Source organism: Coffea arabica, chromosome 1c, assembly GCF_036785885.1.
Source record: "Coffea arabica cultivar ET-39 chromosome 1c, Coffea Arabica ET-39 HiFi, whole genome shotgun sequence".
Taxonomy (NCBI): domain Eukaryota; kingdom Viridiplantae; phylum Streptophyta; class Magnoliopsida; order Gentianales; family Rubiaceae; genus Coffea; species Coffea arabica.
In genome coordinates this window covers 47,462,087-47,487,985 of record NC_092310.1, presented here as the reverse complement: position 1 = coordinate 47,487,985, position 25,899 = coordinate 47,462,087, and the positions used below count along the sequence as shown (strand labels likewise).

The 25,899-nt window shown below is 35.2% G+C and overlaps 3 protein-coding genes and 1 pseudogene across 8 annotated transcripts; 1 reads left to right on the top strand and 3 right to left on the bottom strand.

The window, feature by feature from the left end:
- Positions 1–306: 306 nt before the first annotated feature.
- LOC113725179 (cyclin-dependent kinase C-1-like) lies at positions 307–7,962 on the bottom strand. Its single transcript, XM_072074157.1, has 13 exons — positions 7,738–7,962; positions 7,500–7,648; positions 4,685–4,766; positions 3,947–4,037; positions 3,722–3,751; positions 3,305–3,414; positions 3,142–3,214; positions 2,937–3,057; positions 2,701–2,818; positions 1,708–1,847; positions 1,559–1,616; positions 1,168–1,238; positions 307–1,066 (listed from the first exon to the last, which is right to left on the bottom strand). Exons 2-13 carry the CDS (start codon positions 7,607–7,609, stop codon positions 523–525), a joined length of 1,548 nt encoding a protein of 515 aa, XP_071930258.1. The 5' UTR covers positions 7,610–7,648; positions 7,738–7,962; the 3' UTR covers positions 307–522.
- Positions 7,963–11,684: 3,722 nt separating this feature from the next.
- On the top strand, positions 11,685–15,002 carry LOC113725171 (molybdopterin synthase catalytic subunit-like). Of its 3 annotated transcripts, none has more exons than XM_072074151.1 (3): positions 11,708–11,838; positions 12,484–12,559; positions 14,111–15,002. In XM_072074151.1, the coding sequence occupies exon 3, from the start codon at positions 14,171–14,173 to the stop codon at positions 14,813–14,815; it is 645 nt and encodes a 214-aa protein (XP_071930252.1). In that variant the 5' UTR covers positions 11,708–11,838; positions 12,484–12,559; positions 14,111–14,170; the 3' UTR covers positions 14,816–15,002. The 3 variants fall into 3 exon arrangements, with proteins under 3 accessions (XP_071930245.1, XP_071930252.1, XP_071930246.1); XM_072074145.1 differs by having other exon boundaries at positions 12,484–12,603; XM_072074144.1 differs by lacking the exon at positions 12,484–12,559 and having other exon boundaries at positions 11,685–11,838.
- A 298-nt stretch (positions 15,003–15,300) lies between these two features.
- On the bottom strand, positions 15,301–18,159 carry LOC113741201 (eukaryotic translation initiation factor 5B-like; annotated as a pseudogene).
- A 2,157-nt stretch (positions 18,160–20,316) lies between these two features.
- On the bottom strand, positions 20,317–23,637 carry LOC113741192 (G2/mitotic-specific cyclin S13-7-like). Of its 4 annotated transcripts, none has more exons than XM_072074132.1 (9): positions 23,356–23,637; positions 22,336–22,465; positions 22,164–22,224; positions 21,874–22,074; positions 21,658–21,783; positions 21,324–21,575; positions 21,059–21,220; positions 20,794–20,975; positions 20,317–20,695 (listed from the first exon to the last, which is right to left on the bottom strand). In XM_072074132.1, exons 1-9 carry the CDS (start codon positions 23,393–23,395, stop codon positions 20,548–20,550), a joined length of 1,302 nt encoding a protein of 433 aa, XP_071930233.1. In that variant the 5' UTR covers positions 23,396–23,637; the 3' UTR covers positions 20,317–20,547. The 4 variants fall into 4 exon arrangements, with proteins under 4 accessions (XP_071930233.1, XP_071930241.1, XP_071930238.1 ...); XM_072074140.1 differs by having other exon boundaries at positions 20,318–20,695; positions 22,167–22,224; positions 23,356–23,636; XM_072074137.1 differs by having other exon boundaries at positions 20,318–20,695; positions 21,324–21,572; positions 23,356–23,635.
- Between the last annotated feature and the right edge of the window lie 2,262 nt (positions 23,638–25,899).

Genomic DNA, 25,899 nt, shown 5'->3' with positions numbered 1-25,899 from the left:
AAATACGATGAACATGAAGCTGGTCAAAAATTTTCACCGTCCTTCATCCTGAAAGCAAAACACAGAAGGGTTTTCTGTCTTGTGCTCTGAGAGATTGACTTGTAGGGGGGGAATTACTCAAGACACCATCCCCCCCCCCCCCCCCAAAAAAAAAAAGAGATGCATCCGGCTACGATTTGCATGAAAACAAGTTCAGTAGCACTATAGCGCCATATGGAACGAGCAGCGCATCGAGTTGTATTAAAGTAAAACTCAACTTTACATCCAAAGACACATCCCTCAAGTAACATAACTGCTGTATGAATATGTGCCAAATACCATCAATCCCCTCCTTTCCATTATGAAGGCAAATAGTTACCAAAAAAACAATCAGAAAACTTACGCAGGAGAAAGCAGAAGGTTTACACGTAGAACGGCTCTATTCTTGTAATTTTTAATTTCCTCTTCATAATATATTCAGTGTTCAAACAGAAGGGAAGTACCACTCGTACATAACTGATCTACCATTACTTTTCAAGTAAATCATTGTTGCCAATTATACTGCTGATTGCGGTTCCCCGTCATCATGTTTGAGCCTCTTCCAGTGCCAGAGCCCCCATATTGTCCACCATGCTGATAATTTGGACCACCAGCTCCATAGCCACTACCCCCACCTCCTCGGGGACCAGCACCAGGAATGCCGCTTGAACCATATGGCGCTCCACGCCCTTGGGGTGGATACGGGCCACTCGCATAACCTCCACCACCTTGACCACGATTTGGATGGTTGTAACCTCCAGAAGGATTTCCAGCCTGAGGGTACCTCCCAGGTCCAGCAGAAGGTCCACGTGGCTTGTTATAATGGTGGCTAGGGCCTCCAACTACCTGGTTTTGAGGTCCATGTATTGGTAAATTTGCTCCCGGCCGCATCTGAGGATGCCCTTGCCCTGATTGTTGATGTGACGGAAGACGACCATGCTGTTGTTGGTGCTGTAATTTCTGGCGCTTGGCAGTTTCTTCATGTTGACGCTGCTGCTGACGCTTTTTCTTTGTTTGAAACTCGTGTGAAGATTCATATTTAGGCAAGCTGATAAAGGAAACCATTTGGGTCACGCTCTGAAAAGGAATAAACAGAACATTCGGCAGGTAAAAATGAATTTCAAACGGGAGAAGATTCAAAAATTAAACCTCTTGGGATCACAAGGCAGTGGATCAGTCCAAAAATACTCAGCATCTAGTGCATCTTTGGCTTCTATTCTCTGCAAAATTTCAAAAAGAATATAGCAATTTATTATCAAAAGAGAAATATTAGAAGTATCAAATGGCCAAATTGATCATAATTGTTCAATCTGCTACAAACACATCCAAGTTTTCAGTTTAACAATTGATATGGTAGTTGCTTCAAATAAGGAACTATGAATTACCAAAATAAAAATTAAACTGAAATTGCTGGGCTTTTTTTTTCCCGTTCACTTCCATCCGTGAGTCAACAATACTCTAGAAGAAAGCCATGTTTGACCCACTAAAAAGAGTTTTAAACTGCGTAGCCTATACTTGTTAACAAAGAAAAATATGATACCTTCAATGGGTCAAGAGTCAACATCTTATCAAGTAGGTCCAGGGCATGTCGGTCAAAGCTGTCAATAGAAGACAAGGACCAACGAGTGACACCAAAATCCAAAATGTTGACAAACCATACAAATGCAAATAAAAAACGTTTTTACTCACTGTCTAAAAACCTCCTTGAGACGTCTTTTCAGTGGTCTTGAGGGTTTGAAGTTGTTATACCATGGAATCTTTGACACTTCAGGCCAATTACTCTCATCAGGAGACCCACATAGCTCAAAGATCTTATTCAATTGCTCTGGCTGAAATAACACTTGCCTCATCAGAAAGAGAAGGAAAAGAAAGGGAAGGGTACAACAACAGAGCAACGAATTTAAGATGATGACATGTCAACCAATTACTTTGGCACCCTTTTCTAGCACTTACATAACAGATGTATTCCACTCACAATCAAGTGCATGACATCCATTCTAACTCCCATTCTGCAAAAAGTAATTTGCATAACAGTCTTGCTAATTATGATCCTTTATTATATATTCATCCTATGCTTTACACAAATCTTTCACACAGAAAGCACTTATCAGGCAACACAAAATCATGATATAGTTTGCATAGCCAAATAACATTAAAACTCAACATGTTACATCTCAGTAAATCACTTCACTCCAAGAATTGACATAAAGCTGACAAAATGGAATTCAGATTCTCATACACTTTCAGCACAGGGGAAGAAAATAAGGAACGTGTTCCATATCTGCCCAACCTACTAAATATATCAACCACCTTGCACTTCAGGACAAAAATGCCATCAAACTAAGCATTTTAGAATTTCAAAATTCCAAACTTGTCTAGTGAGAATGTTACTCTAGATAGTTAGAATGCTTTTAGAATCAAGTATAGAGAAGGAAAGGGAAAAAAAATTAAAAATTGTCATGCCCACTATAAACTGCTCTCCATCAAGATTTTTCAAAAATAATCTTTGATATAGATTAGCATTTGACAAAGTATATATATTATCAGATTTTACTTTGACCTCTTTGTACAGCCAAAAGGACATTGAATCAAAGCACTCAGTTCTCAGACCAAAATAAACTTACATGATCACAACCTTTGAATGATTTTTAGTACACTTAACCAACAGAAAACATCAGCTACCTCATCCTTCCCAGGAAAGATTGGCTTTCCGTGCAGCAGCTCAGCAAAGATACAGCCAACAGACCACATATCTACAGCCGGACCATACTTAGTGGCTCCGAGCAGCAATTCTGGTGGTCTGATCAATTTATTTTTTTTAGGGTAATAAATTGATTGTCTATTAATAGGGGAAACCTAAAACCAAGGCCCATACACAAATTGATCAAACTAGAAGATAAAACACCTGATAATCATACCTATACCATAAAGTAATAACTCGATTTGTGAGATTTGCATTGTGATCGTTAGAGAATGACCGTGCAAGACCAAAATCAGCAAGTTTCAGATTCCCATTGTTGTCTATCAGAAGATTAGAACCTGCAACAAACATACAGCACAGCTCTATTATTGCCTGCAAATGGGATTATCAACCAAAGATCAACGTGTAATCTCATATTAAACCTTTGATATCCCGATGAAGCACTTGATTTACATGACAGTAGTGAAGCCCTGTCAAAAGCTGTCTCATATAGCACTATATGAGGCAAAATAGTGAAATGTTCTTAGAATCACCACATACTTGAAATACTATCTAGATTAACAAGCATTTCACTAAGAGAATTACCTTAATCTGTGCAACAGAAAATCTCATTCCAGGACGATCAGCAAGACCAGTCAAGTCATGATCCATGTACTCAAAAACCATGTAGATTCCACCTTTATACTTGTTGCCATCTGAAACAACAATGATTGTGCTAAGAAATAATATTCGCTACATTAAAAAATAGAAGCTAAAACTCCACAAACAAGGATAACCCAAAAAAAGGAAGAATATTGCAAATTAACACCTTAATCTAGGAGTCTGGTTAGATGACCGGTCTAGGATATTTCTGATTGCCTATGACAGACTAAGTGGGTATAAGCATGACATATGGGTTTGGTCAGATGACTAGCTTAGGATAATTCTGATTCCATATTACAGACTCAATGGATAAAGATACAAAATTCAATATCAGCTCAAACCAAAGATATAGTCACTTGCCTGGTCTCCCCTGTTCATCTTTCTCGGGACCTGGACATTGACAGAAAATCCTTTAGATACTTTTCAGAAGATGTAGTATGATGCAATACCAAAAGACAATAATCAGATTGTTATCAGGTGGACAACTGTTAGCCTCAGCTTTGGTTTATAAGTACATCTGCACACCCTTTAGTGCAAAATAGAAAGAATGATGACAAGAGTAGACAATAGAATTCATCACATTACCTGGGGACGTGACAATCTCTTTCAGCTTTATTACATTTTCATGATGCAACTTCTTCAAAATTTTGATTTCCCGTATGGCAGTAATGGGAAACTGTAAAAGTGCAAAAACTAAGTTTCAGAAGATGAACTTCAAATTTCATAGCGAACTTTATGAATGATACCCAATAGATACTTCTTTCTTCCCAAATAGATTGCCAATATTACTTTAACCCTTAAGAGTTTCAATTACAAGGTAGTCTTATAACAGCCAGACATAAATGACCTAGGTCTATCACGTCACAGTGACCTCAAGAATGGCATGCCCAAAATACTTAGTTCCTAAACACTCTTCAACTGAAGTGTTGGATTCCACATGCTTTTCATCCTCCTTAAAGTTGAATCTGGTAATGTGGCATTTCCAATATGATTCCTGCTTCTCTTTGAATACAATGCATCTCCAAGTTCACACTATGTACCACATAATAGTGACCTCAAGAATGACATGCTCAAAATACTTGATTCTAACATTCATAAATCAAATTGTTTGATTCCACATTCTTTTATCCTGTTTAAATTTGAATTGAATGATGTGGTGGTCACAATGTGATTCCTACTTCTCTTTGAAATACAATGCATCTCCAATTTCTTTTTAATTCTAGTGCATAGTCAAATGAAGATGCTCCAATTGAGAATAAAGCTAGATTGCCAAGTATTAATTAGTTAACCAATTTAAAAGTGGTGATAGAAAATGAAGCTTACTCCCTCCCTCTCATTGTCCATGCGTATCTTCTTCAAAGCCACGATTTCACCTGTTCTGATTTCTCTTGCCATGTACACTTGACTGCAGGTACATGAGTAAAGAAGTATTAGCAGCCAGACGACTATTAAAAACAAATCAGTAAGGCAGCTACTTAAATAAACTATGATTTATCCATGGTGCTGCAAAAACAGAAATTTCAAGTAATTCACCAACAGATAGAAACTATGTGTGAAGTGAAAACTTTACACCTTCATATGGCCAATCATGTTTCTTCTAAGACACTGTAGAATATCAAAATCCAACTAATTGGCCCAAAAGAATATAGACCCATAAGAATAGCTTCCATCCTACAGAAAACTAAAACAGAATCTGCAAACCCTAAATAAATAACATTTAATGTACATCAACATCAACTAATCAATCATTAAGGACCAAACATAAAATTCAACTGAAGCTTCACAAACTAGTCTTTTTGGCACTAAGAATAGCTGCATCCACAGACATCCTATTAATTCAGTATAAAATTCTATGTTACATGGACTCAGGTTCGAGCGTTGAATACGGGTATGTGTATAAGTGTCGAATCCTCATTTTTGAAAATTGCAAGATCCAGATATGTGCCAAATTTTAGGTGCGGGTGCGGGTGCGGGTGGTGCAGGGATACACTTCTCAAACTCATGGATTCATAAGATATTTTTGGTGAGAAAGGCAAAATCTTTAAGTATGAGGGGGTTGAATTAATATTAGGTAAAAAATGCAAAAAGATTTAAGTTACTTGTTGAAAAAGATAATTAAAGTTAAAATACAGGGGCTTAGTTGCAAAGTGGATATCATCATCGAACACAATCTCTATCTTCCTCGTGCACCACCGTTACCTCATTTTCAAAGGGTTCAAATGAATCAAAACAGAGCATGCCACTCTTACTCTTAAACACCACCGTTACCCCAATTTCACATCTTCCTCCAATGAAAGAGCATCAGCAGCCCAAACACACGAAGAAAAAGTACAGCACGGGACATGAGTATTTTTCTCATCTTTCTCCTTCATTCTCCTCCCTCCACCGAGCCACCCTTCTTTCTCTTCCACTCTTTTTCCATCTCATGAGACTTATAGCCCATCTCTCCTCCTCCTCCACCATCAACATCACATCTCACAACAGTAAACATACCCAAAAAATTTTGACTGTGTCAGGTACATATCCTGTACCCGTGATGTATAGTGTCAGCACACACGTGCTTAGGATGAATGAAGAGTCCTGGTAACATAGATAAACCTCTCCTGCCATTCTAGGGAAACAAAGACATGCACAGGCACACCCATATCTTTAAACATGAAACAAATAGAAGTGGTTGAACTTAAAAGTAAGCCTAACATGATGTTGTAAATCAAGAGAACCATCACGTGATACAACCAAGAATTATGGTGAAATTAGCAGGTAATGCACTATCAGAAGTTAACTTTGCTAAGATTGTTGTTGTAGAGCATTTCAATATATAGAATCAGTGCTACCGTGCTGGTTATCGACATCTCTGTAGAGCATCACATAAATGTCCTCTTTAACTCTCGATTCTGTGATCTTTAATGTGTCCATGTTTCATAAAATTGCATTTCCATCGTGGAAAAACCACTCATGCTCTATTTGAAATGTTACTCAATAAACTACAATTGATAATTAATGCATGCTCCAGATTGAATTTTATATTACATGGACATTTCTCAAATATCATCCAGAATGAATATTGAGTTAAAAGAACATGTTGCAACAACTACAATCGCCAGGTTTAAAAAATTACCATCTTAAGATTTAGAACAAAAGAAGATAAATTAATGAAGAAAATGAATAATGAGACTAATTTGCATCTGGACGTGACAGCAAAGAGTTCATCCCATGTTAAAGCTTTTTACGGATCTACAAGACTCAACATGATCAAGACTTTAAACTAACCAGATTCATTATTTTCCCGAGTTTGGCCCATCAAAGAAAGATCCTCATTTTTGCATATTTTCAGGCAACATGGTAGCATGAAAATGCTTAAGGAACAAGCTAAAAGCATGAATTCAAAAGCTAGCAGCTTTATTTTATTTCCTTTTCTTTTCTCCAACTCCCACTGACATGTTCTATATCTTTAAGTTAAGTGTTCATACACGACTTCTAGAACTGATATCTTAGAACCCCTATCTTACCAGAAAGAAAATAATCATGCAGATACAACCATTAAAGCAGATCAAGTAAATTAAGTTCCCAAAATGTATAATCACACTTGAGGCCACAGTGTTGCAAGACTCCAAAAGAACATCACCGATGACAAAATCACCAGCAGATGCCCTTCTCTTCTTTCCACAAACACATGCTAGTACGTTCACTTGCCTACTTTCTACTTCTCAGCCATAACCGTGTAAACCATTGTGCCCCTCTTCTTGCATTTACTAAACAACATCAAAGCAAAACGTATTCAAACCACTAAATAACACAAATATGCCCCTAATCACCAGCTGTAAAGCTCATCACCATGAGAAAATTTTCATCCTTTCCAACATCAAGTTCCCCAACTCAACCATTCACGTACCTTAAACTAAAACATTAAAAGCAAAGAATAAACCTTTTACTAAAAATTCAGATTAAATTAACAAAAACCCAATCCACAGATCCTCGTACAAGTCAATATACTACCAAATGTAATACAGGTACCAATATCGAATCAATACCTTAAGAAAAACGAAATTTATTCCAAAGATTCAAGTAAAAGGCGGAAAATTTCACTCAAGAGAAAAAACACATTTTGTTGCGAGACAAAAACAGATAATTTACTTACCCATAAGTGCCTTCTCCAATCTGCTCCAATTTCTCGAAGCAATCAACGGTTCTCGAACCCCAGGTCGGCGGTTCACTGATATTTAGCTGATTCGGGGCCGCAATAGCCATTTAATTATCAACTACTCCGACTTCTTTAGCTACAATTCCCTACTCAACAAACAAGAAAAAACACAAAACAATTAACATGAAATCCTCAACAAAATTTGGGGAATTAGGGTTCATAGTAGAGAACTTACTTGCTTATGCTGCCGACTTCGACAATGGCGCGATAGATATAACGACGACGATGATCGGGTTATAGCGGGGGATGGGGTGAGGGGTTGAGCTGGTGAGGGCAGTGGAACTTCACGGCGACGGTGGTTGCGGAGCTAATTCATTATATTCCGTGAAGGCCAAGGGAAGGCGAGAGTAAAAGAGCTGAGAATTTATCGAAGGGAAGAATCTGTCTACTTACCACGTCAACGCGCAAAGATTTCTTGATTTTACGGTAAGAAATATGACGAGTGGTATTTGGTACAAATTATTTACCACTCAATGGTACAAATTAGTAATGCAAGTAGGGATGATAGTAGTAATTAAGGCATGAACAATATTAATCAAACACTACTTGTGCTTAAACTTTTTGTTTAGTTTAATAAATTTATTGTGATTAGATTTTATTTATTTTATTGATTAAATAAAATTGAAACGAGTTTTTATTAAATTTAGTTCAAGTTGAATTTGAGTAATTTATTTATTTTTTAATATGTAAATTTCAAATTTTAAGTAAATTGAACTAAAGTCCAGTCAAATTTGAAACTTTATCAAAAGCAAAATTAAATTTAGAAAAGAAATAGGACGTATAAATTTATGTTTAGGTTCTTACGGATTGGATTCATTTTCAATTGATTTGGATTTTTTTGTGAAAGTTGATTCTAAAAGCTAAGATTAGAAGCCAATATGCTAAAATATCATTGTAGATTCTAATCTGGCTTCTGTGCGAGCTTTTAAAAAATCAAAACTTCAAAGAAAAAATAGTTGAAATCATCGAAAATAGATTTTCTAATATCAAAATCTAAAAACAAATCCAAGAAACTGGTTTATAGCAAACGTTTATAAAAAGTAATTAAAATTATTGTATAATAAAATTTCATCATATAATAGATTTTCTAATTTCAAAAGCTACAAATAAATCCAAAAAAAATCAATTGAGAGAGCAAGAACTTATTAAAGAAAAAGTGATAAGCATATGCAAGAAATTAAATGATGTGTAAATATTGTGTTTGGATTGAGTTTTGTTTATAAGTACTAGGGAGGGACAGCCCGTGCGACGCGCGGAAATTTGGTGCTTGTGATTCAAGATAATTAATAATTATTATTTAATTTTTTGTAGTATAGGAACTGAAGTATGATGATTTTATCATGTGATTTTAATAGAAAAATCATAAGTTACATAGTAAGTCAATAAAAATAATGTGCAATAAAACATTCTTATCGTTATACTATATAAGAATCCGTTGTGATCAAAGGTTATGTTTTAATTTCAACTGCAAAGATAATGGTAGTTTGAAAATGTAAGAATGTTTTGAAGTGCAATTGAAAAGTATTTAAATGTCTTTTTAAAAACTTATCCAAGATGATAAAACATTTTAAAGTATCAATTGAACCATTCATCTCTCGAATCTATATATGTTCGTGAAAGATCCCTCAAGCAATGCTTCTGATTTCTCCCTCGACTTAAGTTCAACTTGAATTATCAAGTCAAGTTTATCTATCAATTACTTTGCGTCCAATCTAATCTAAAATAATTTTATTTTTTACTAACTATTTATATAATTTGGTGGGTATAATACGACTTAATCACCTATTTCTTACAGAGATAATAATGCCCAAAAATGATAAATAGATAAGAAACTTAAGTGGTCTTTTTTAAAGTGTTGTAGAAACTATTCAGATTTGGTGTTTTTTGCTAGGGGCATTTCTTTATAATCTCATAAATAAGTTCAAATCTGCATAATTGTTAAAGATCTAAATTGAAACTATCTTGATTTTAAAAAATTGGTGCAAATAATATTTTCTAAATTTGAAATTGTAGAAAATGGTAAGTAAAATCAGAAGAAATTCCTCATATGAATTCAAATTGCAAACTATAGGTAGAAACTGTTTAATGATATTTTCCAATGTTTACTTGTATAAGTATCCAATATAACATCTCTACTTAATTGACTCGTTTGAACTATAGATAATAGTTGCTTCAATCAAATCAAGAAACATTATTTATCATTGTACACCATACAATTATGAGTAAATGAATTAATACAATGCAATCAAAATGGTGTTGTAGTTAAAGCATTTAAACTCATCAAGTTCCACTACAAATTCTTTTACATAACATAAAAAAACAATTTTTTTATATTTGAAACTATATAAATAGTAAAATACAAGAACGAAATCATAACATGAAAAGCAAATAGAGTGCAAATGACATCTTAGTACTATGTACCATGATTAATTTTCTTTTTTAGTTTCAATGAAATACAAAATTCTAAATTAATAAAATTTACAATCATAAAATTTCCAATTAAAATAAACACAAGTTGAATTCCAAATCATATTACATGAAAAAATAACTACTTAAACCATAACTGCTGGAATGTAGTCAACAGATCCCTAGAGTCAAGAATAATAGGAGAAAGTTCATGAGAAATAAGATTATTTGACTTAAATAAAGAGATAATACCTTGGCTGAGAAGAAGAAGATGATAAAATTACTTTTCTGATTATTTTAGAAAGTGACAACATTATCTCAAATTGTACTTTGACTAGAGACAGAATCTCTGAAATTTACTAAGAAAAACAATATAATTAGTCAATTTTTGAAATTAGAAGTATCAAAAGGCAAATTATATGGAATTTTAGAATAAACTAATCATCAGAAAAAAAAAAACTACAATAGAAGAAAACAAACCCAAAAAACTTACCTCAATTTAAAGGAAAAACTATGTATTCCATCAAATATTTAATAGTCATAATAAAATCAAAGAGGTGAAACCGAAAAAGAAGAAAGGTATCGGCTAAACATGGGGGCATAAATATGATAATAATTGTTCAGATAATAATTAAGTTAATTAATTGTAATTAAAATCCAATTATGTAAACATCCAATTAATTCCTTAACGGATGAGAAAGGTTTCAGGAAATTGGAAAGTTTGGATGTTAGTATAATAAATGATTAAAAGGACTTTTATGTAATTCTATCAAAATACAATACAAGCTTTATTCAGTTGTATTTGATACTCAATTTGATACCAAACATTGTAACATACCAAACCTGCCCCTAACTTTAAATGTCTGAAAGGTTATATAAGTAATTATAGTGAAATTAAAGTTATAATGACTTGTACTCAATGTTCCAATTACTTTTCAAACACTCTCGCATTCCCAAAATAGCCTCACCCCTGCGGTTGAAATCTAGTTCTAAACTCGTTCTTATATTTAAAGGAAAAATTATGCATTCCACCAAATATTTAATAGCCATAATAAAATCAAAGAGGTGAAATCGAAAAAGAAAAAAGGGTATCGGCTAAACATGGGGACATAAATTTGATAATGATTGTTCAGATAATAATTAAGTTAATTAATTATAATTAAAATCCAATTATGTAAACATTCAATTAATTCCTTAATGGATGAAAAAGATTTAGGAAATTGGAAGGCTTGGATGTTAGTATAATAAATGATTAAAAGGACTTTTATGTAATTCTATCAAAATACAAGCTTTATTCAGTTGTACTTGATACTCAACTTGACACTAAACATTATAACATACCAAACCTGCCCCTAACCTTAAATGTCTGAAAGGTTATATAAGTAATTATAGTGAAATTAAAGCTATAATGACTTGTACTCAATGTTCTAATTATTCTTCAAACACTCTCACATTCTCAAAATAGCCTCACCCCTGCTGTTGAAATCTAATTCTAAACTCGTTCTTATATAGTATAAGGATAAGGATTTTTTGATTGCGTTACAGACAGGTTTTTTTATAATATTTTTGTTTTGCATACATTACATTCCAAATAATCTTTCATTCAATTGATAAAAAAAAATAATCTTTCATTCAAACAAATTTCTTGGCACGAAATAAAAAAAAACTAAAATTTAAAAAGAAAAAAAAAAGTGGCATATTGGAAACCGGATCCTCGTTGGAACAGGCCCCCCGACCGGAAAATATCTATTATTCTCAAGGATAATAATAGACCCGTTTCCAGCCAAACATGAAAACGACCATAGTTGGCAGTCAAATGATAGACTGAGAGAGCAGAGGAGCCTTCACTCTTCTCCTCCAATCATTTAAGGTCAGAAACTCTACCTTTTAAACTCGTTTTCGGCGGCATTTACTAATTCCAATTATTGAAACTAAGTTGTTTACTTGAAATTCTGATCAAGAACTCTAAAATATTTGATTATGTGGTAGGCAAAAGGCTCAGCCTGTACTAATACAATTATGCTCATGAACATTTTTTGCTGATTGGATCATAAGGGCTTCATCAAAATCACAAATTTAATGCGAAAAATGGTTTGCTGGATAACTGGTTGTGGTTTTTGGGAATTTTACAAGATATGAGATTTTGAGGAGTTCTTTTGAGAATAAAGATGGACTGCAGATTGTGCAGTGGCTTTCTGGGATGTCTTTTAATGTCCCTTTTGGGGGTTCTTGTGATTTTCTATTGCAATCTTGATAGGGGAATTGTTTAGGAATTATTTTAAAGTCATGGGGATTCAACTTGAAGAAGTAACTAACTTAACAATTTCACAAATGTAAGTTAAGATGTAAATTTAAGGTTTTCCTTTAAATTTTGCACGGGCTATACAATTTGCTAGGCTGAGGAGTTGATACTGGCGCCATCATCAGGGAAGTACTTAGATGTAGAGAAGATTGGAGAGACCAACGTAATTGTCATGGGCATTTTGATTTGCCAGCTTATGAGAACTATTTGCAGGTCTAATTTATCATTTTTGCAAGATAAAGTGAGAATCACTCCCCAAAATTCCTCAGCTGGTATCCTGGAGGAGATGGTGTGATATCTCATTTACTCTTATCATATTGTATAATCCACCAGGTCAATATACTTTAGCATTCCTATAACTGTACTATCACACTTGCAAGATTAAAAATCTTAATTTTGCCAGAAAGCTGGACAATTGGGCATCCTGCATGTTAAAAAAAAGAAAGAACTGCACTCTTGGTATGTAATTCAATGTGTTCAAGATGAAAGTAACCATGTTATTGAATTTGGTGTACTGTTTCTGTTTCCTGAATTGAGTTGTCCTTTCCTCACTGAGCTTACAGATATAGTGTGGAGTATTAATGTTCTTTTTATTAGACCACTGTTTGAGATTCTACTGTTAACTAATAAGTGGTGGCTTTGCCTTAAAAACCAGCACATTTCAGGATGCTCTCTGGCTTGCTCTTATTTATTACTTAGTGCCTCACTGATATATGATCCTTGAAAATGTTGCTTAAGGTTACAAGTCAAACTTTTACTCCTAGAATACTACAATCGAGCTCTCTTGTGTTGGAAAAGTTAGAATACATATCAGTCTACATATTAAAATACTTCACATATACTCTTAATTTAGCAACCAATGTATCCATTAAATAAATCAATAGCAAAAGCTCTAATCAACATAAACACTAACTAAACAAATAACCCTACAGCTGGGCATGTGTGAGGCCCCCATTTAACTAGTGTGTGTGTGTGTGTTGTTGCTCCTTTTCTTTAGACGCATGATAGCTTTTTGTTAGGATTTTATGATTTCCCAAGCATATATCTCCTTGAGTCAAATTTTCACAGCTAGAAGCTGAACCTTTTTTAGTTTTAAATTTAGGAAGTTTGTGTGTTTTATTTAGTTGACTGCTGATAATGTATTGGGAAACCAAAATATTTCCCAATATAGAAAATCTAGGTTGTGACTGTAGGAGAAAATCCAACACAAGACTAATCTAGAGTCAACTGAGAAATTTCTGAAATTTGATGTTATTGAGCAATTGATGGAGTTGTTGTAGCCTTGCTACCTTAACCATAACTAGAACTAAGCCTAGTAGATCTTGAAAATGATACTTGAGCTTCAGATTATTTTCCTGCATATCATTCAACTCAGTTCTGAATTCTGCAGAATACCCTCATTGAAGTTCATTGCAGAAGGTTTCACAAATTGTCATTTGCATTTAGTCTTCTAGATAGTTCAAGAGTTCAATATTCTTTCAATAACATTCAATGTAAGAGATTCTTATGCAGACTTATGGTAGTACAAGTCAAACATAAAAATCTGGGTAAATTTGTTTTCTCTAATGCTTAATTATCGACATCTTTTCATTATTGCTAACGGTCTTGTTGGCTACTTCATCAAAATGCATTAGGTTGAATTTGTATTGTGCACTGAACTGCCTTTTCAATAGTCGAGAGTTGAACAAACTTTGATTTTGTATCCACTAAATTTTTCTTGGTTCCTTACTTCTAGCTTACATGGCCACTTATTTTAACTTTCTGATATATAAGCAGAATGGGAAATCCTAAGATTTGGGTTCTACATTAATATTTACACCATTCAAGTATCTTTCCACAGGTAAAAATATCAGAATAAGGCTGAATACGTGCTTGCAGTAAAGCAAAAGCCGGAAAAGCAATGGCTGCTGAAGATAGAAACCTCATTGAAATTCTGGAAGAGAATCATCCTATTGATATCAGCAAATACATTAGTTTTGTTCATTCACCACAATGTGGTGCAATAGCAACTTTTGCTGGCACAACACGTGACAACTTTGATGGCAAGACTGTCTTGGAACTTAGATATGAAGCATATGCCACCATGGCAATACGCTGCATTAAATCAATTTGTTCATCTGCCCGATCAAAATGGAATGTCCATTCAATTGCAGCTGCTCATCGCTTGGGTACTGTCCCAGTAGGGGAAACCAGCGTTTTTGTTGCAATCTCCTCTGCTCATCGTGCAGATGCACTGGATGCTTGTAAATTTCTGATTGATGAAATCAAAGCATCTGTTCCAATATGGAAGAAGGAAGTTTATACTAATGGAGAGGTCTGGAAGGAAAACTCGGAGTTTTTGCAGAGGTTGGAACTTGGTAAGGATGAGAAAGCCAAGAACAGAGTGTACCGCAGTGGAAAACTCGAGGTGGAGGAGCATGAGAAATGGGGATGCTGCGGGGAAAAGGTGAAGGTAAATGATGAAGCAGCAGATTCTTGTCGCAATGAAGAAGGGTATGAACAGACAGAACCTTTCTCTAGTCTATCCAAGGTTCAGAAAGATTGAGCATGCTTCTGAATATCAAGCAACTTCTTGACAATAAGATGATTGAGCCTCCAAGAATAAATAAACTTGCACGTATTCATGCTCTCTAAATTCTTCAGCTTATGGCTCGACGGTCGTTGTAATATTAAAGGATCAGATGACGTTTGGGATTATAATAATAGACCTTCATGCTTTCCTTGGGTGGATATGCCTTCAGAATTGCTGAAAAAATAATGTGGTTTCTTTTTTAAAGAAAGCCATTTCAGTTTGATGTATCCGTAACATATCAAGTTTTAGAGGTAGCTACGGAATATTTTGATTGAAACAAATGGACTAAGCATACAACACTGAAACTTGAAGGAAAATAATTGCAGGTGAAGATCTGTAATGAAACAGATAGCGTTCAAATTTGTAAGTGAATCACTCTTTTACTAACTTCGCAAAAAAAAAAGAAAGGTGGAAACAAATGAGTAATCCGATCTGCAATTTGCAAATGATATGCTGCAGTAAATCAAACTAGTACAAAAGGTCCTTCGTGCCATAGAAACATGGTGGACAAAATGCAAAAATTACTGCAAAATGATGATATCAAATCAAATGCACCATGCCAAAATATGGCTGTTAGCAACAGCTCCATCATCTGGATGGGGAATACAGAGCCTTCACCTGTTTTCTGCAGCGCCAGAGTTGAAGCTAAGCAAGAGCTTTGCATAACCTTAGACCAAATTTTTACTTCCTACGGAGACCAAAAAGAAAGAGAAGAATTTGCTCTGATAAGCGACTCATTTTATCTTGAAAAGAATTTTCAGCTTTTTAACCAAGCACCAATCTTTTGAAGACATACTTTCCCTATAGTTGGCTTTTAGGATATCGATTGACCTCCTTGAGATATGGCTGACAAGCTCATCTTCAATCTCAAAATGCCTTCCAAGCATTTTCTGTCGCTCCTCTGGATTACTGCCAACAATCTTAATGGCCACCATTTGGCCTTCCTTGGCACAGTCGACTGGTTTTTTGTTGTTCTCAATGGATGCAATCCGACCAATATCAGTAAGCTCCTTCCCTGCAACACATATTGGAGTTCCAACCTTCACAGTACCTTCAACAACTTCCACCCCCAGTACAATGTGATCTTTCTTGTTGAACACATACTTCGGTACAGGTTTAAGACGACAAGGGAATATTGCATCATCAGCATCTGCCTTCTTCTTCTCCTCATTGAGACAGCCTGTAATGGCCTTAAACTGATCAACCAAGTGATAGATAATATCCCCACGCAATATCTTGACCCCAAGTTTTTGAGCAAGTTCCTGAACCTTTGGCTTGACCACAACATCAAAGGCTAAGACTGTAGCATACTCTTTTTTCCTCTCTATCATGACACTTACCTTCCTGACATATCTCTCATGTACAGGACCCACGCCTATACTCGATACAGGTACATTCACTCCTGGAGTCTTCAAGAATTCCAGCAGTGCTTCCAGTGATCCAAGAGTAGAAGCTTGAACATGCACTCCCACACTACTGGTACCAATCCTGTTCATGACAGATCTCATATCCTCCATCGCTGCTTCCATGACATAATCTAAATCATCATCTGGCCCCAGAACATGCAGCTCAGTGCCAGCAATAGCATGTTTAAGACCCTGTGCAGCAATCTTAATGCCCTGAGCAGCCTTGATTTCTTTATGATGCACAAAAACTCCCTTCACCCGGAGCTCTTTCATCGGATGCGGTCTCAGTATGGCTCGAATATTGGTAAGTATAGGACCTTTCATGCCACAAACAACTATTCGATCCCCTTCATGAAGGACACCATTAACCAAGACCACATCAATGGTTGTTCCATATCCTTCGACAACCTTTACCTCTAAAATAATACCCTGAACCTGGTTCTGATAAGTAAGCTTCTCAATCATTGTCTTTTGAGCCCATTACAGCAATAACAGTAACAAGTCAGGGATCCCTTCACCAGTAATTGCACTAGTAGGCACAATGCTGAAAGTCTCCCCCATCTCTTTGTTCTTATAGTACAATTCAGTGTTCAATCCTTGCTCCTTGAATTGTGTGATAACCTGATTCAGCCTATTCCCAAATTCAATGTGAACATCTTTAGACTGTTGCTTCATTGCCTTCAAAATAGGTGCATTGGGGCAAATTTTCCATCCATACAATCTGTCCATCTTGTTCAGGGCCACAATAAATTCTGTGCCCCTCATCTTCAAAAGGCTCAGTGATTCGATAGTCAGTGGCTCCAACCCATGCATAATATCCACAACCAGGATTGCAATGTCACATAGACCTGATCCACGAGACCTCAAATTGGCGAAAGACTCGTGTCCAGGAGTCTCAATAACCAACAAACCGGGCACATTCAGCTTTGCATCAGCTTTTAATTCCTTGGTTCTCTCGCGAATATTCTGGACTGGGAAGAATGTTGCACCAATTTGTTGAGTAATACCCCCAACTTCACCTTCTTGAACTTTAGTACTCCGGATGCAGTCAAGTAACTTGGTCTTTCCACTATCCACATGCCCCAGAATGCAACAAATAGGTGACCGAAGGCCATTACTTACATCCTGGCTGCAGGGGACAGGCAGCAGAGAATTTGACTCTGGAGCTTCCTCTTCAACAGAATTTGCTCGCGGCCCGAATTCCTCTACACCCTCAGCCTCAGGCTTGGCATCATGCTCTACACCATCAAGCTCAAAATCATCCCAATTTTTGGCATCCCATTCTTGATCTTGATCATCTTCATCTGCATTCTCCTTCTCAACTTCAGTATCCTGATTTTCTGAGCTAGAAATTTTTGGCTTTGGGTTTTTGGTTTGATACACAGGTCTTTTTGCTTCCTGTGTACCATCAAGTTCAAAATCATCCCAACTTTTGGCATCCGACTTTTGATCTTGATCATCTTCATCTTCATTCTCCTTCATAGCTTCAGTATCCTGATTTTCTAAGCTAGAAATTTTCGGCTTCGGGTTTTTGGTTTGACACACGGGCCTTTTTGCATTCCCTTCAGACGAAAGCAAGGGGCCCTCATCAGCATTGGCAAGAAACTGATTCCTCATTGATTCCAATCTTCGAGCTTCTTCTTTCTGCTTTCTCGTTAACAACTTCCCTTCCTGTTTCTTCTTCAACATTTTCTCCTTTTTCCTCTCCTTCTTTAGCCTCTTCTTTTCTTCTTCAATTCTTTCCAATTCCTCCTGTCTCAGCCTCTCCTCTTCTTCTTTCTTCAACTTCTCCTCCTCCTCCCTTTTCTTTCTTTCTTCAATCTCCTTCAATTTTGCTAGCTTTTCTTGAATTTCCCTCACATGCTTCGGGACTTTCTTGTCCAAAACTTTTGCCTTGTTCTTTTCCTCCATCAGAATTACAATCTTGACTAGTTCTACTTCAGAACTTCAAGAATCAAATTCTAGACTATCAGAAAGCAAAAAACAAGGGATACATTTCCAATAAGCTTGAGCAGTAGTACTTTTAAAAGGGGTGGAAACTTGAAGATCAAGAAGCTAAAATGGTTAAGCAAACTGCGTAATCCTTTTTCACCTTTGCTATTTTGATTAGTGCTGAAGTGGACTTCCACATGTTACAAAAGTCGAAAATTTGTGGGAATGCAGAAATTACTTGATTAGTTAAGTTCCTAAGGTTACAACCAATAGTATAATTACTGGGGTTGCAAATGAGTTCAATTTTGGCTAGCCGAGCTCAAATTGAATTTATCATGCTCGAACTAAATCAAGCACCTAATGGGCAACTCGTCTTCGAACTGGAACTTGAACTCGAGCCTAATTGGGAAAAAAAATATTAAGCATAATATTTTTTAAATGGATAATATGGATATTTCACCCTAATAAATATATAAATAAAATAAATATATATACTCGATATTAGGGTCGGTAAGCTTTTGAATAGAGATGACAATTGGGACAGGTACCCGCAGGGGGTAGGGAGGGGCTGGGGGTAAAGTGCTCCCCCAGTTAAAAAACAGGGCGGGGGACGGGGGACTATACTCCCACCCCATCCTTCACCTCGTCCCTCCGTTTAAATAAAATAATATATATATTAATTATATACATAACATATTCAATATTATTAGTTATAACTATCAAATTATGCATATGTAATATAATTAATATTATTAGTTATACTAATAATTATATATTTATATTAATACAAATTATTGATTAATTATACTAATATATTTATACTAAATTACTAATTACAATTTTTACTAATTTACATTTATTCTATTAGATACTTTTTACTAATTATATATTTATACTAAATTACTGATTATATTTTTTACTAATAATATATTTTTATTAATTCTAAACTTTTCCCCCGCAGGTGCAGGGCGGGGAAGCGGGTGACGAGAGCCGGGGGGAGCCGACCCCCCCCCCCCCAGTTGCCATCCCTACTTTCGAGTCAAAGAGTATTTTTGCATTTGAACTGTTACATAAGCTACTCAATCTTGACTTAGTTCAATCAGCATTGAGTTGAGCCATTTATTCCTACTATTATAGTGAAACATGCTTGAATGAAAATTTTAGTAAGTCTAGTGGCCTCTAGCTTCCATTTTACAAATTATTGATGCTGTCCTTAAAAAGGAGAGAGGGGGGGGGGGGGAATTTTTTAACAAAAAGTTATATTGTGTGCCAAAGGCCCAAGTAAATAAAAATACATACACTCAAATTTATTGCCCCATTACAGATTTACAGTCACTTCCAATTGTAAATTTACTTTTTTAAAAGACTGACTCCTAATGCTAGTTAAGGAGTACTCCAGCTAGTTGTTAGACAAATTTTACCATAAAAGATAATATAAAAGATGAAAGAGTTAAACTTTTTACTAAAATCTATGAGTTTAGGTTTTTAAAGGGCACTTCAATTGTAGCCATGCAGAGTTAAAGGCTCTGGGGACCTTTGAAGTTTGATTGGAAAAGGGTATAAAATAATTTTGTTGTTTATCAGTTATAAATGGGATGAGGGTTTGAGCTAACTCACTTGCAAACCTAGGATAATCCTGAGTCTGATCTGATTATTCAGAAAGTGGACCTCTTCTTGCCTAGTTTAGCCAAGCACTTGAGAAAAATTGAACTGTTTAAAGAATCCTCTTAATTATGCTTGAACAAAAGCTATCAGTTCTAGATCATCCCCCAAAAAGGGTTTGGAGCAAACTCAGTTCCAAACCAAAAGGACCTGGGATCATCCTGACTAATGATCTATATTGATCTATGTAGCTGTATTGATCATCCTGACTAATGACACTGTGTATGGTTGTGGCACTGAGGAACCAGACCGTATTGCTGCCCAGAGTTCAGCCAAGTGTTGAGAAATCTCAACTGTGAAGAAAAGCATTCAAGACCTCTCTAAACACTTAACAATTTGATCAGGCGTCTGACGTAAGATATACCACCATGTTTCCTGTTTAGTCAGTCAAATTTGGGTAAAGTTAATCCTCATGGATTTCTTGATTACTAAATTGTTATATGATACTTAGCCAAAATGGAATCATCAGCTGTCAGAAAAAGATATCCAAAATTTCAAACTGAAATTACTCTTCTACTTGCATTGAAGAACACATGTCATCAAATGGAATCAACTAATGCCGTTTCTGATATACAAATGATTTTACTAGTAGTAAATCAAACCAAGACAAGGTGATTTCAGTTCAAAAGGCTTGAGAGAGGATCATTGCAGAATAATGATCTCGAAATTAACCACTAAAATATGGTGGTTGCACCTAGAAGAAATTCAAGATGCTTCTTGTGGGGGTAGAGTTTTTGCTGCGGGGTACAGAGCAACAGCCCCTCTATCTGGATTGCAATACTTCCTGTAAGATGCCTTGAGCTTGTTTTCTGCTGCACCTGAGTGGAAGCTGACCAAGAGCTTTGCGCAGTCCCTAAAACGAAGTAGAAAAGCATAGCCAAAATAGTTAGAACCAAGAACAGTTGTCACAACATCAGAATTTTGGTACAAAAGAATCAGAAGAAATGATACATTATCTGATCTTCAGAGTAGCCAGTGTAGTGCTTTAAAGTCTCAGTCCATAAGGGTGTCTTCTTGAAAGTGCAGCGTGCAGCATAAACTGCAGAGGCTGCAAGCTTTGATGGGCAGTAGTGTATGGTGGTTTCATAGTTCACCAAGCCAAGTTCAGCAAGGAAATAGACCATATTCTCAATCTACGCAGAGAATAGTCATAACTGATCAACTGCTTATTCAACTTTTTACTAAGCAGAAAAATTGCTGCTCTTAAAATTAATACCTCAGGGTCAGATGGAACAGAAGCCTTTATGTACCGAGCCAGAAACACGTATGGTGTTGGAACTGTCAAATACCACTCGAGCTTTCCAAGAATTGCTTTCTCCATGAAAAGCAGCTGGTCTCTCACATAAGCATTGTCTGATATAGCAATGAAATCATTGACCTGAAAAGTGAAGTACAGAAAGAGTCAGCTACACTGAGGCAGCTTTAATTGAATCTTGAAGCTCAATCTTGAAAGATTCAGTTTGTGGAGAAAGAGATGCTACCTCTGGCGCCCAAATTTCTTCATACTTGCATGCAATAAGCATTGAACCCATGCCAACCAACTGAAGCTCCTTTCTTGGAACAGCCTTCACTGAGAGAAACCGGTCGACTATATTGACTGTCAGATAGAGACTCTCTGGCATCAGTTCAAATTTCCTGTGAACTTCTATCAACCAATCCACAAGAATAGCCCTCATTTTAGCACTGATATCAGGCTGTGCACCTATGTAGTCACAAACTCTTCCATCCTCCTGCTTCAGAATAATATAATGTGTAAGATGAGCGCAGAAAATCTTTCTAAATACACAGGGAAAAAGCACTGCTGAATGAACATACCTCTGTTTCTTTGTAGAACTGGTACATATCCTCAACATACTCAACTGCTGCCAATTCATTATTTACGTCATTTGCATCAATGTCTACTATCACCTCCGCTGGTTTTCTTGAAAGTGCACAAGCAGCCTAATAACAATATCATGCATATTAATGAATACGATATAAACAGACAAATCAATAAATGAAAATACACTTGGTATTTTTAATGAAAACAACCTTGCTTCGAGCTGTGAGAATTGAAGTATAAGTCTTTCCTGCAGTCTTCTTTGCAGACACTGCTCCCACCTTCCTTGCATACCGGGGAATTTGCTCTTTGCAGTTAACTTCTTCATCATCAGAGCTGATAACCACTACTGCTTCAGGTTTCAGCTTCTCCTTGTTTTTCTTCTGAGCTACAGCTGCTTCCCCAAGTGGTTTCTGCATATTTAAAGCAACTTCAGCACATATTTGCCAAACAAAAATCTAATTTAGACAAGAATATCCAGGCTACTGAAACAACTCCTTACCACCTTGTTGTTCTTCTCTGCTTGCTTTTGTCCATTAACCACTAACTGTGCACCATATCGCCTGCAACAGGATATTTCTTTCAATGCCAAACTTTTATAGACTAACTTCGAAACAAAAGCAGCTAATTTAAACATAACTCAAACAAGTAGCCAAGGAAGCGGCAAAATCCACCTGGTGATAGGTCGAGCAATCTGGGGCTTCCCCTCTACAGCAGGAGCTGGCACAAGATTGCCGATATCTCTCAGCACACGGCGGTTCCTTCCTTCTGGTTGTAAATTCTTCTGCTTTCCTGCTGCCACCCCTAAAAGATTGATACATCAAATATTTGTAAATTACTTGAGCATAATCTGATAATAGAAGAGAATTTACAAAATAAACAAATACTACCAAGCAAAAAGTTCCACAGTGAAAAGAACTAGAAACGCCATAGATTACTTATCCAAGAAGGCCAGGCAATTTACAAAAAGAAGAAATTCTCGAAGAAAAATATCAGAACAGCAAAATCATCAACAGCAAGAATATTATCAAAACCTCTTGCAGAACAGCAAGAATATCCCGGGGATCATTCAACAAACACAAAGACCACATAATGGGATAATATGTAAATAATTCAAGAATTAACCACAAAATCAATGTCAAAAGCCACGGAGACAATTATGTGGAAATCTCAGCAAACCAAGAAAAATTTCTTAAATAAAGAATATAAGCAACACTCAACGTATTTCAGAATTAACAAGAGAATAGTAAAAAACAACAGAATCAATTGATATTCCAGAATACCAACAGAACCCACAATAGAAATCCCATTTATCTCCATAAAGATGTCATTGACAAGTCCAGAATATACAAGAATAAAATTTATGCGAAAAAGAAATGGAGAATAAATCGAAAATGAAATGTACCTACAAAAACCTCAAATTCCCATGAAGATAATATCCCAGAAACTTCATTAGTTCCTAAATTGACGTCTACAAAAGGTGAAGAATGAACAAAAGAAAAAGTTCAAGAAAAACAGAACCTATAATTATTCAAACCAATGAACAAAACCAACAAAATCCCTTAAAAAACCAAACACAGAAACACAAAAAGTCTCTTGAAAAGCAATTAAAGAAGACCCAAAACATAAAACCCATGAATACACAAGTGAAAGTTCAAAGAAACCAGCGAAAAAAGAAGTGATCTTTTTACTACCTCTGGGTTGCTGCTCTTGAAGGCCAGCTCTTGAAGCCATATCTAAATCTTCTTCCTCTTCTTCTTCTTCTTGCAGATTAATCTGTCCAAAAACCCCTCCAAGACTCGACAATATTGATGAAAAAAACAACTGGAGACGACCGTTACGAGCCTCTCCTTCTTCGTTTAACGTCGCCACTATTCTTTCCTTTCCTTTAATCTTTTTTCTCTCTCTCAAATTCTTCCTTTCTTGAATAAAAATCTCTGGGTTTTCTTATCTATTGAGAAATGTGGTGAGAAAGAGAGGCATTTAGTTGAGAAGACATGGTTTAATAGGAGGTGATGGTGGACGGAATCAGGGAACCGACGCTTGAGAAGTACTCTGCTTTGGGTTGGCTTTAACGGTCAAATTTTTGAGTTCGAATAGTATCCGTTGGATGGGTTTGATTGGACGGTCTAGATTGGTGGGCTTTCGTTTAGGAAGCCATTTGCCTTTTAGGAAGTGGTAGGATTCGTTTAGGAAGCCATTTGCCCTTTAGGAAGTGGTAGGATTTTATTACTGATTTACTAGCCGTTGTTGGTGTACATGTGGAGCGCTTGTTTGGATATAGTCACGATTTACTGCTTTGGTAAGTTTCTTTTTGATAATATTATATAAACAAAATAATAATAGTACTAATAATAATTTGGTTTCTCAAAAAAATTAATTTGGTTGGGAGAAATTGAAAAAATTACAAGAGACGAAAAAAAAAAAGAAATCACATGGTTAAGAGTAATCGATTTTGTGATGAATAATTAGTGTTTATGATTACTTTTATAAAAAGGACTAGGGTAATGTAAAAATTTTGAGCAAGTTTTTTTTTTCTTTTTTGTGTTCAAGGGAGATAAAATCTTGATATGTGAGGCACATAAGAAAGGTTGAACAAGTCATATTAGATTAAGTAAGCCAACTATAGTTTTTTTTTTTGTCCAATAAAAGGGCCTGGTCCCACTTCAGGCCTCAACCCTTATTTGGGTCGTTGGGTTATTCTCCATTTTTATTATAAGGATCGAGAACTCTGATGGATGACCCAACGAATAATGAATATAGGAGTGATATATTTTTTTTGTAAGAATTATGTGGTGTGGTGATATTATGACAATTAGGATAATTAGGACCAGAGAATATATAGCCATATTTCGCAAAAGCCTATGGAAAGAATATAAAAGAACGCAAAGGCTCTTGGAAGATAAATTAATAGCACACAATTTTTGGAAACGTTCACATACTTTGGTTCTTGTTTAATAAGATAAATTAATAATTTGCAACAACTCGATATTATAGATTGGTAAAACTGTATTTATTAATTAAATAACTTTTTTCTAAATTAGCCAATATCACATCAATTCATTTGTAAACAAACATCACCCATATTAATGGGATTTGTATTTTTTTAGAATTAATTGAATTTCAACACTTGAAAGATTTATAATATTGATTTCGATGAATTTTTTTTGCTTCAATTCAGTAACAAATGAACATCTCAAACTAATGGAATAGATTTTTTTTTTCTTAAAGTTAATAGAATGCAAAGAGTTATGAGAAAATATTAATCTAAAAAAAATTTGTTTTTGGAACAAACACAATATCCAAAAATTTGCTCTATATTCATTAGTTACACACTGAATTAGTAATATATACATTCATTTGGAAAACAATATATGAAAATACAGCTGAAAAAATCAGATGGACACTGCACTTTTGTTAATAACTAATGGGATTTGTATTTTTTTAAAAATTAATAGATTTGAACACTTGAAAAATAATATTGATTTTCAAGAATTTTATTTTTTGGCTTGAATTCACTAATGAATGAACATTACTCAAACTAATGGAATGGATATTATTTTTTCTTAAAGTTAGTAGGATGTAAAGAGCTATGTGCAAATATTAATGTGGAAAAATCATTCTTTTTGGGTCGAAGATCATATGATTACGCATCTCTGAGAGCTTATTGATTTATACAGGAAGCCATTTTGATAGCTAAGAGATAGTACATTAATAATTTATATATAAGGGTTATTATCACTTTATCAATTTTCGATGAAAATTGTAGGCCTTAATCATAGTTGCTGTAGTAAAAAAAGCATTAAATAATCATTGCTTCATATTGATGGGACTTATTTTATATTGCTCAATTTAAAAATAAAAAAAAAATTCTATATTAATATTTTGTTGGTTAACAAACATTATTCCATAGGTTCTAAATAATCATTGCTTCATATTCATCGGACCTATTTTATCTTACTCAATTTTAAAATGAAAAAAATTCTATATTAATAATTTAGTGATTAACAAACATTATTCAACTAATGGACATTTTTCAAATTGAGGCAAACTCTAATTTATTTTCAAACTAATACAAATCGGCACACTTGGCTTTAAACTAATACAAATGGGCACAGATGCATACTCAATTTTGTTAATATATATCTTTATTAGAAAAGAAAAATACAAAGGCCTAGATGTCAAATTTATAGAATTCATAAATTTGCAAGAACATCGATCTATAATCAAATTTATAG